This window comes from Pelobates fuscus, chromosome 4 (assembly GCF_036172605.1).
Source record: "Pelobates fuscus isolate aPelFus1 chromosome 4, aPelFus1.pri, whole genome shotgun sequence".
NCBI classification, from domain to species: Eukaryota; Metazoa; Chordata; class Amphibia; order Anura; family Pelobatidae; genus Pelobates; species Pelobates fuscus.
The window spans coordinates 11,199,518-11,211,481 of record NC_086320.1 but is presented as its reverse complement, the minus strand read 5'-3'; the positions used below and the strand labels follow the sequence as shown (position 1 = coordinate 11,211,481).

At 41.4% G+C, this 11,964-nt stretch overlaps 2 protein-coding genes across 2 annotated transcripts in view; one reads left to right on the top strand and one right to left on the bottom strand.

The window, feature by feature from the left end:
- Window positions 1–2,844, top strand: part of LOC134608272 (1-phosphatidylinositol 4,5-bisphosphate phosphodiesterase gamma-1-like) — a 170,475-nt gene extending 167,631 nt beyond the window's left edge. The window contains exon 32 of the mRNA XM_063450967.1: window positions 801–2,844. Coding sequence (XP_063307037.1) covers window positions 801–852 — 52 coding nt within the window. The 3' untranslated portion in view covers window positions 853–2,844. The remainder of the gene's footprint in view (window positions 1–800) is intronic.
- A 3,688-nt stretch (window positions 2,845–6,532) lies between these two features.
- The window catches only part of LOC134608276 (ubiquitin carboxyl-terminal hydrolase CYLD-like), a 42,625-nt gene continuing 37,193 nt past the window's right edge, over window positions 6,533–11,964 (bottom strand). Inside the window, exons 13-15 of the mRNA XM_063450971.1 lie at window positions 9,849–9,967; window positions 8,287–8,506; window positions 6,533–7,409 (exon numbers count right to left, since the gene is read on the bottom strand). Of these exons, the coding sequence (XP_063307041.1) occupies window positions 7,225–7,409; window positions 8,287–8,506; window positions 9,849–9,967 (524 nt within the window). The 3' untranslated portion in view covers window positions 6,533–7,224. The remainder of the gene's footprint in view (window positions 7,410–8,286; window positions 8,507–9,848; window positions 9,968–11,964) is intronic.

Sequence of the window (11,964 nt, the reverse complement as noted above, 5' to 3'; positions counted from 1 at the left end):
GAGCAACGAATGACAATACCGACCAATACTGACCAATCTCTATTGCAGACAAAAAAAAATTTCATTAGCAGTAAGTGGTGAATTGATAAAAGATTTGCACACATGGTGCAAACATTACTCAAATTATATATTTTCAACGTCTTATTATTTTGCTTTATATTTGCATTTTTGACGTCTGTTGATCACAATGATGTTGATAATTCCCTGAGCATATTATGTTCAAACATGGACCATTGCACTCTGAGGCCCCAGATAATTGTATGGATAGGGGGATCCCCGCAGTCATAATAGTTTAGCTGTTAAAACCGCACACTTTGCTGTCAAAAACCTGACTAAACTATTTAAATTGATTAAAGCTGAGAATTGATTATAAAGTACTTTTTACACATGACTTTTTAAAACTTTTCCATTTCAGCAAGTTATGCAAAAAATGGAATTGAGTAGAGAAACTCTTTGTTTGACAAATACAGTTCGGGATTGTGCTTCTATTTGTAAAGATATTATATAACCCTGTGTTTACAAAGGTCGCGTCCAGGCTGTTTGAACTCACTACAAGAAATCTACAACCTGTACGTCTTTTCAGATCTCCTAAATAAAGCTCAATTAACGAACAAACCCAGGCTGACTTCATCCCTGGAAATACATGGTGACCATCTGCTTTGGGCAAAGTTCACTAAGGGGGTGCCTTGTGATTTTTGGGGGGCTCCGAGGCTGATGCTCTGATATGTAGGTTAGAGGAAGGTCCGAGTGATAGTAATATGAAGCTGCTCGCTAATCTTCTTTTGTTTCCCGCTCTTTAGATTAATAGAAAAGAAGAAACGAGAACGGCAGCTAGTGAACAGGCGGAACTGAGATCTGATTCTATGTGGCGGTCCCCATATCCCCCCATCCTCCTCTGCTTACTGCTGCAACAGATTCTTTGGAGTACTGTCACTTTAACGTCCTTCTCCTCCTCTGACTGTGTGTATGCATATAATGTAATACCTGTTATACAGCTAATATATTACATGCATGTATTGGGTCTGCATACCGCATTGTACATGTATGTGAGTACAGGAAGAAGACTCACACTAAAGGCTCGGTTCCAGTTAGACGCGGTATTGCATCTCGGGCACAGAAACACAGAGTTAATCTGCCGCCTTTTCTATATTGTTACAGATTATGTGGAGTGCAGCGAGATGTGTTCTACGGATTATTATTTTCTATGTCCTTTTCGGAGTTAGTTGGATATTTTGCTCTAACTTTGCAAAGCCCTTAAAATATATAAACAAAAGAATCTATGTATTACAAAATATATAAATAAAGTATATATTTAATTATTAAACAACACAGGGCATTGTTGTTAAATGACTAAGCGCTATAAGAGCTCTATAGAACTGCACTTTAATCCCTTCGATTGACGTGATGGAGATTTTTATGTGCCTTCCTGGGACCAGCAACCTTAACCAAGCTATCTGCTATGGACTGCAACTCCCATCAGGCTTTTGGCTGGGATTCAGGGCATCATTTATTTTTAGCGAGTTGTGTCAGAGGGACCCAACAGGTTATTATAGTTAGCGTGAGTGCTCAAGTTCCCTTACTGGCTAGCCCAACCTAAGGCCAGTAGTGGCCAAAATGAACTACATATCAGTAGTTCGGAACTCCTTAATGGTGACTCCACATTGGTTCCTCATTCTATATGGACAGACACATCATATTTCTCAGTGCCAGTAAAATAAACCATATTCTGCAGCAGTAAAACCTCTGGACAACCTTTCGTGTTGGGAAGAGTCTACTGAAATGATATATTCTGTTATATAATGTATTGTATTGAAAGACTGCGTCACAGAGCTAGTTTTACAACTGAAGAACGGCATGTTGGTGTATGTGTATAAATATATATATAAAATGATAATACAAAATGTTATATTATTAAAGGGATCCTGTAAGCCTTATATATTACATATGTGTTAAGGTTATGTGTCCTAGAGTCTCTGATAAAAACTGAGGCTCTCCATGGCACCTGGAGAATGTCTCCTCCTTAAGCATGTGGTTAATGTGGAATTAAAGGAACACTCTACGGTCAGGAGTATAAACATGTATTCCTTACCCTAACGTTTTAAAACAACCATCTAACCCCCTGCCCCCCTTGCCCCTGTAAATATAGCAAAATCTTACCTTTGTTCTTGTCTGTTGCCTCTGGCTCTGCCCCTGATCGGCCTGCTTGTCTGACATCATCAGAAGTAGTGATCAAAGCCAATCACAATGCTTTCCCATCGGAAAGCATTGGGTTGTCTGAGAATGTCAAGGAGGCAGATCAGGGGCAGAGCTTAGGAAGCCCCTCTAGTAGCCCTCTGAGGAGTGGCCAATGCAGTTATCATTAGACTGTAATGTAAACACTGCATTTTCTCTGAAAATACAGTGTCTATTGAAAAAGCCTGAAGGGACTGATTATACTCACCAGAACAAATACAATAAGCTGCAGTTGTTCTGGTGACTACATTGTCCCTTTAATTTCAGTTTCATCCAAATAGGACAGCATTGGGCTGAACCAGCTGCAGCCAGTCAGTTCCCAGGACTCTCAGCCAGCACACTCCAGGCATAAAGAGCAACGGGTGACATTTCAACTTCCCACACATCAACTCCGAGCCTTATGTTACAATTACCAGATGATCTAGTGACAGACAGACAGTCCCAGCTTAGCAAACATGGACAGACAGACAGTCGCAGTTCATTCACGTCAATGAGATCTCTCCGCAGCTTCTATTGCAACAAATAAACAGAACATGACCCTATGCATGAATACCATGACTGTACTGCACATTTACTACAATTAAATATCGAATTACCGGCGATAATACGTCTGTGTGACATCATAGCGCAGTCCTGCTAATTAAATAATGGTGTCATCTTCTCAGAGTCTCCTCGGCAGCTGACGGCAGTGCACATTCTGAGGGACATTTTGTCTGAAACCTTTCGATGTAGAAACATAGAAACATAAAATGTGACGGCAGATAAGAACCATTCGGCCCATCTAGTCTGCCCAACATTCTAAATACTTTCATTAGTCCCTGGCCTTATCTTATAGTAAGGATAGCCTTATGCCTATCCCTATGTAGCATCTCCCGTGCTTTTATTGGAGAAATAGACTGAGGTTACTGGCAAGAGCCCATCGGAATTGTGTTACTCATTGAGAACGACTGATATTACTTCATATACACATTATAGACATCATTCAGTTAGCATTGGGTTAGGCTTCTTCCACTGGATGGCTATTCCAATCCTGTAACTGCCACCTCCAATATATTGCCCACATTCAGCCTTTTCTAACAAAGATGCAACTCATGCACTCTTTCATTCACATTATTTCCCGACTTGAATATTGTAACTTACTAGTCATCGGCATCCAAATACCTGCCTTGTCCCTCTCCAGTCTGTAATGATTGCCGCCAGGCTCATCTTCCTGACTGACCGCTACTCCAACCCCTCGCCCCTTCCACAATCATTACATTGGTTCCTGTACTTTTCAGTATCCAATTCTAAGATCTAACACTAACCTACAAAGCCCTCACTAACTCCACTACTCACTACACTTCCTCTTTACAAATACACGCCTTTGTGTCTCTTCGCTCTGTAAGTGACCTTCTCCCGACATCTTCTTGTTCCCGCTTTATCCATTCTCATTTGCAGGGTTTTTCAGTGGCTGCCCCCGTTCCGTTGGAATTCGTTACCCCCATGCCATCAGACTCTCCCCAGTCCTTCATGAAGTCACTGTAAATACTGCTCTTTAATAAAGAGAATTACAATTGCTCTCACTTCCGCCCCGGCTCACGTTTTGCTTGTTTCACTCACCAGTTAACCAGCTTATATCCACACAAGCATCTTATCCACCAATTCCTACTTCCACTGCTATTTCTCTCGTGTAGTTTCACACCTTCCTCATAGATTGTAAGCTTGTCTGAGCACAGCCTTCTTCACCTCTTGTCTGTTATATTCTGTATGTAAATCACTTGCCAAATATCCCATTTCTAGAATTGTAAATTGCTGCGGAATACGTTACCGCTATATAAATGCGAAGATTTATACTCTTTCTATATCACTGTTACTGCGCCCATACCAGGTATCTACAGCCCTTTCTATATTATTGCCAGCCTTTACTTCCTCCACGTACATTCCTACACTTATTGAGAGGATGAAATAGGGACGTGGGTCTATAGGACCTGTGCCTGTGACATGATTTGCATCACTGGTGATGCCCAAAGGAGCAGGTTTACCCCAAAAAAAGATCGGCCCCACCTGAGAAAGGGGCCGGAAACTGTTAGATTGTGCATGGAATGTCAGATTGTGTGTTGGATTGAACGTGGACTATCAGATTGCGCATGGACGGTCAGATTGTGTGTTGGATTATGTGTGGACTGTGATATTGTGCATGGACTGTCAGATTGTGTGTTGGATTGCACGTGGATGCGCATGGACTGTCAGATTGTGTGTTGGATTACGCGTGGACTATCAGATTGCTCATGGACTGTCAGATTGTGTGTTGGATTACGCATGGACTGTGATAGTGTGCATGGACTGTCAGATTGTGTGTTGGATTACACCTGGACTGTGATAGTGTGCATGGACTGTCAGATTGTGTGTTGGATTACACATGGACTGTGATAGTGTGCATGGACTGTCAGATTGTGTGTTGGATTACACATGGACTGTGATAGTGTGCATGGACTGTCAGATTGTGTGTTGGATTACACATGGACTGTGATAGTGTGCATGGACTGTCAGATTGTGTGTTGGATTACGCGTGGACTGGGATAGTTGCATTGACTGTCAGATTGTGTTTTGGATTACGCGTGGACTGTGATAGTGTGCATGGACTGTCAGATTGTGTGTTGGATTACACATGGACTGTGATAGTGTGCATGGACTGTCAGATTGTGTGTTGGATTACACCTGGACCGTGATAGTGTGCATGGACTGTCAGATTGTGTGTTGGATTACGCGTGGACTGTGATAGTGTGCATGGACTGTCAGATTGTGTGTTGGATTACGCGCAGACTGTGATAGTGTGCATGGACTGTCAGATTGTGTGTTGGATTACACGTGGACCGTGATAGTGTGGATGGACTGTCAGATTGTGTGTTGGATTACGCGCAGACTGTGATATTGCGTTTCAAGGTGATTTACAATAATGGTGAAATGTCCCTGGAAAGGGACTGCCCTGCCGGAGACTTTTTTTACCCCTGGAGTGCCTTACTGATTAAAGAGTTGAAGGATGCCACAGTCATTAATGCCGACACTGGAGTGCCTTATTGCCCTCTGGATTTGCAGCACAGGAGCGATAGACGCTATGAAAGGAAAAGGAGCATTTAGCAGAGTTTTAATGTGCTATTTCTTGGTGCAAAATAATGTATTTAAAGACAGAAGTAAAGTTTTGTTTTAACAAAAATATTATTGGATGCAAAACTGAAGATTGTTGCAAAATTGGTGTTAAATAAAAAAACAAACCCAATCTGCTGTCTGTGTCCGAGTGTTATTGCGCTCAGCTAGCGAGAGGACAGGGTAAAGTAAGAATGATTGCTTGTAGCAAATTAGCTTTAAAGGGACACTTTGAGCACCAACACGACTTTAAAGGACCACTCTAGGCACCCAGACCACTTCAGCTTAATGAAGTGGTCTGGGTGCCAGGTCCAGCTAGGGTTAACCCTTTTTTTATAAACATAGCAGTTTCAGAGAAACTGCTATGTTTATAAATGGGTTAATCCAGCCTCCAAATCCTCTAGTGGCTGTCTCACTGACAGCCGCTAGAGGCGCTTGCGTGATTCTCACTGTGAAAATCACAGTGAGAGCACGCAAGCGTCCATAGGAAAGCATTGATAATGCTTTCCTATGCGACCGGCTGAATGCGCGCGCAGCTCTTGCCGCGCATGCGCATTCAGCCGAAAGGGAGGATCGGAGGCGGAGAGGAGGAGGAGAGCTCCCCGCCCAGCGCTGGAAAAAGGTAAGTGTTTAACCCTTTCCTCTCCCCAGAGCCCGGCGGGAGGGGGGTCCCTGAGCGTGGGGGCACCCTCAGGTCACTATAGTGCCAGGAAAACGAGTATGTTTTCCTGGCACTATAGTGGTCCTTTAATGCATTTGATACATTTTGGCCTCAATAATATGCTATATATATATATATATTTTGTTTTCCTCAGTCAAAAATACAGCATATTAATGAGGCCAATGGCTTCCCCCTCCGTCAAGGCATTATTCAATGCTTTCCTATGGGGTTTTGGGTGACGCTGGACGTCCCCATGCATAGCGTGAGGATGTCCAGCATCAGTTAGGCCAACAAAAAGTCCCTCTAGTGGCTGTTTGGTAGACAGTGACTAGAGGTGGAGTAAACCCTAGCAGGTAATGATCTGCTCAGGGTTAAGGGACCCGGGACAGTTCATCCAGACCACTTTAATAATATACCAGACCCCACCAGATAGCAGCAAAAGGACCCTGAAGGCATTACTAGACGTGCAGCTTACTGAAAATGGCAACAGAATTTAAAAAGAAGATGCCACTCTGATAAAACAAAACAGTTTTATTTAATATTGAACATATTTTATAGACAGTGCCCCTGAGGTCTTTTTTCTTTTCCAGTAAACTTACTAGAATAAAAATGGTATTTAGCGATCACATTAGTGATAACGGCTGACTGTCGTACAGAGAATCCTAACTTTCTATGTACTAAACAGGACAGGGCCCTTCATAGTAAATCAATATGAGCATTTTCACAGCCTGGGTCCCTTATATTGTCATTGGCAGTAAACGGATCGGAGTAATTGGCGGTGCCCGTTTCTTTAAATTAAATAAATAGCTATTCTGACTGAACGAAAATTCTGAAAAGATAAACTGTTAAACATGCAAAAACAAACAGCAAATATGCAAAGCACCAAATTATTCTTATTTTGCCACATAAGTAGCACATTCTTATTTGCCCAACTAGGAAGTCTGGGGCAGCCACTGGCTCTTTCCGTGCCCTCTCTGAATGAAACAATCGCCAGCTCGGGGCATTTCGTATGAAGAGCTCCCAGTGTGTAACATGGGTATAATGACATGAAAACCAGATCTATACGTGGCTGGGCTGCCACCGGACTGGCACAGGCCTTAATCACCCTTTGGACAAACACCTGACTGGTTGCCCACCCATAAGCCACTGTGCAGTATCGACGTAGTCGCTGGCCTTTATCTAGTCCAAGATTACGATTAATTGGCACGTTATTTATACAACGCCATCCTCTTGCTCTGGTACATGTACATGTAGGCATCGCAGAAGAGCCGCTTGGCCACACCTTTCATATCCCGGGGGTTCTGGCTACTAAGGTCCTTCACAGGTGCTGCCAGGTAAGTGGCTACCTCTGGGCACAGAGTGACTTCTGGAATGTTGTAGCCATCAACGCTACCTGTCAGCCAAAAAGGAGAAACAATTAATCAGGACACCAAGCAGCGGTTACAATGTAAGATAATATAAAGAAATAAAATGAAGGTTCTGCCTGGCTTTGCCAAGAAGCCCTAATGCCCTCACTGACTCACACACGCAGTGCGCAGCAACACTTTATTGCACATATTGCAGGGCATTTTGGGAGTCCACGTGGTGCGTCTGAGCGGGTGAGGGTTATCCACGACAGACATATTTCTAGTACCTTTATTTACAGCAGAGCAGGATGGCCGAAGACCAGATTTACAACTAAAAGTGTATTTGGTAAATAAATGTTTGCATAACACTATAAGCACAATTCAAATGTGACGGTCATATTTGGTGTGACTTCAAAGAGAAAATCCACGTGGAGTTTGACCCTCTGATTTTTTTTTAAATCCAAAATATGTACATGTCATTTAAAGGTGTTATACACAGGCTAAAACAGCAATTTTGTGCATAGATTGCTGTTCAGGGTCCTAATAAAAACGGTGATGTAGTTTGTCCATCCTTTTACAGAAATATTAGTGTGCTAAATATATGTTTTACAGTATAATCTACAATATAACCTAGAATCAGAATGATCACATTTATTATACAGGAGAAAAAATAATGGTCAAATGAAATTACTACATTTTCTATGTGGGTATAATACCCACATAGATTTCATAATTAAATAAAATGTAAAAAAAAAAAAAAAGGAAGGACATTAGAACAAAAATGTCAGTAACTTTTTGGGTATATTTGCGATTAATGTTTCTAATGATGGTTGGTTAGTATACCCTGCATTAAATTATCAGGAATTGGTTACTTCCTGTAACATGGCTGCCTCCGCAGTCCCCGGTGCCAAACTGTGAGCTCACCGTATCGGTCTGCCATGCTATCAAAAAACATCCAGCTGCCCTTCTCTGGGGCGTATTTAACAAAAGAGACGTAATGACTGGTCTCGATACATAGAACGCCGAACAGCTCCAGGGTCTCTCTGGGGATGGGGGGTGGTCTCTTGTCTTTCTCTTGCTTGAAGCCCACTGGGACCCTGAGAGGTGAGAGCTTGTGACTTGTGCGTGACTGATGTAAATGCACCTGTTGAGAGAGAAAAAGTGTCTCTGTTATTTGGGATAAAGAATCTGTACAGCTAATTGAATTAACAATTTATTTTGTCCGAAATGACAAAATCCAGGGAAAACTACTGAATTCGACCATTTTGCAATTCGCAGATTTACTAAAGCCAAGTGCAGTCAGGATTCGGTCAGTCTGACCAATTCTGTAACATTGGCATCATTTCGGAAAATCACAAATATCAGAATCCCAATCAATTTGTAGCACCAAAATCGGAGATTTATCAACTACTGCACGGCGGCCAATCAATAACAGAATGCAGCCGGAAGGATTCACGTTCACAAATTATCATTCATAGTTACATAGTTACAGAGCTGAAAAGAGACTTGCGTCCATCAAGTTCAGCCTTCCTCACATACGGGATGCTTTTGCTGTTGATCCAAAAGAAGGCAAAAAACCCAGTCTGAAGCACTTCCAATTTTGCAACAAACTAGGAAAAAATTCCTTCTTGACCCCAAAATAGCAGTCAGATGTCTCCTTGGATCAAGCAGCTATTACCCCAATAATTAGAAATGATATCCCTGTATGTTATGCTTTTGCAAGTATTTATCCAATTGCAGTTTAAACATCTGTATGGACTCTGATAAAACCACCTCTTCAGGCAGAGAATTCCACATCCTTACTGCTCTTACTGTAAAAAAAAACACTTTTCTTTGCCTTAGAGATTCACTTGCTCTTTGCTAGAGAATTGATTATTTGAAAAACAATTTAGTGGTGGGCAGTAGTAGCAGCCAGCAGGCAAATAGTTAAAAATCCTAATACTTATAATAGTGATGGGAACCAATTGTCACCTCCCCCAGCTTCCACCCAAACTGGCATGTGGCAGCCCTAATGAATTATAGGAGGGGATGAATATGCCAGAGGAGTGACAGTTGACTGCCAGAGCACTCTAATAGGCCCTGCCCTTATTATAAGTATTATGGTCCCTGCCTGCTGGAATAGCTAGATGCTCCTAAACAGTAAAGACAGTCCCCCTTCCATTTATTATAAGCGGGCAAATTGATCAATTTTCTTTTTTTTGGCGGCCGGAGTGGAATTTGCAAAGCCTGGATTTGTCACATTCAGCCGGATTTCAGCTGTCTGGTGGAGTTTGGTCCGGCTGAAATTCAGACAAAATTAATTGATTTACAAAAATTTGTTGGGCGAATGGCCTCGTATGCAGCTGAATGGTTTTAGCTCATCTAGTTGGAGACCATTCGGACCTGTAGTTACACCACAACCTACAGGAGGGCTCTCTTGATAAGGGGATTTCACACATTCCTGCTAAAATAGACTAAGTTCTTAGAAAGAGAATCTAGATTGGTACCTGTTTAGCACACACGTCACAATACTGTTTAAAACCGGAGTCGGACAGAATTATATTTTTGAAGCATTCTCTGCACTCCTGGGTGGCCAAATCCCCACACACGACACACTCTCGTGGGCCTGTCATAGAAAACACAATGCAAAGGTGGAAACGTTAGGACATAGAGAGTTATCAGGAAAGAAAGGTGTAATGAACACGCAAGATAGCAATGCTTCTATCCATCTATGGATTTATATAGTGTATAAACAGAGCGAGCCCTGCTTCTATCTATGGATTTATATAGTGTATAAACAGAGCGAGCCCTGCTTCTATCTATCTATGGATTTATATAGTGTATAAACAGAGCGATCCCTGCTTCTATCTATCTATAGATTTATATAGTGTATAAACAGAGCAAGCCCTGCTTCTATCTATGGATTTATATAGTGTATAAACAGAGCAAGCCCCGCTTCTATCTATCTATGGATTTATATAGTGTATAAACAGAGCGAGCCCTGCTTTTATCTATCTATGGATTTATATAGTGTATAAACAGAGCGAGCCCTGCTTCTATCTCTGGATTTATATAGTGTATAAACAGAGCGAGCCCTGCTTCTATCTCTGGATTTATATAGTGTATAAACAAAGCGAGCCCTGCTTCTATCTATGGATTTATATAGTGTATAAACAGAGCGAGCCCTGCTTCTATCTCTGGATTTATATAGTGTATAAACAGAGCGAGCCCTGCTTCTATCTATGGATTTATATAGTGTATAAACAGAGCGAGCCCTGCTTCTATCTATGGATTTATATAGTGTATAAACAGAGCAAGCCCTGCTTCTATCTATCTATGGATTTATATAGTGTATAAACAGAGCGAGCCCTGCTTCTATCTATCTATGGATTTATATAGTGTATAAACAGAGCGAGCCCTGCTTCTATCTATCTATGGATTTATATAGTGTATAAACAGAGCGAGCCCTGCTTCTATCTCTGGATTTATATAGTGTATAAACAGAGCGAGCCCTGCTTCTATCTATGGATTTATATAGTGTATAAACAGAGCGAGCCCTGCTTCTATCTATCTATGGATTTATATAGTGTATAAACAGAGCGAGCCCTGCTTCTATCTCTGGATTTATATAGTGTATAAACAGAGCGAGCCCTGCTTCTATCTATCTATGGATTTATATAGTGTATAAACAGAGCGAGCCCTGCTTCTATCTATGGATTTATATAGTGTATAAACAGAGCGAGCCCTGCTTCTATCTATCTATGGATTTATATAGTGTATAAACAGAGCGAGCCCTGCTTCTATCTATCTATGGATTTATATAGTGTATAAACAGAGCGAGCCCTGCTTCTATCTATCTATGGATTTATATAGTGTATAAACAGAGCGAGCCCTGCTTCTATCTATCTATGGATTTATATAGCGTATAAACAGAGCGAGCCCTGCTTCTATCTATCTATGGATTTATATAGTGTATAAACAGAGCGAGCCCTGCTTCTATCTATCTATGGATTTATATAATGTATAAACAGAGCGAGCCCTGCTTCTATCTCTGGATTTATATAGTGTATAAACAGAGCAAGCCCTGCTTCTATCTATGGATTTATATAGTGTATAAACAGAGCGAGCCCTGCTTCTATCTATCTATGGATTTATATAGTGTATAAACAGAGCGAGCCCTGCTTCTATCTATCTATGGATTTATATAGTGTATAAACAGAGCGAGCCCTGCTTCTATCTATCTATGGATTTATATAGTGTATAAACAGAGCGAGCCCTGCTTCTATCTATCTATGGATTTATATAGTGTATAAACAGAGCGAGCCCTGCTTCTATCTATGGATTTATATAGTGTATAAACAGAGCGAGCCCTGCTTCTATCTATCTATGGATTTATATAGTGTATAAACAGGGCGAGCCCAGCTTCTATCTATCTATGGATTTATATAGTGTATAAACAGAGCGAGCCCTGCTTCTATCTATCTATGGATTTATATAGTGTATAAACAGAGCGAGCCCTGCTTCTATCAATCTATGGATTTATATAGTGTATAAACAGAGCGAGCCCTGCTTCTATCTATGGATTTATATAGCGTATAAACAGAGCGAGCCCTGCTTCTATCT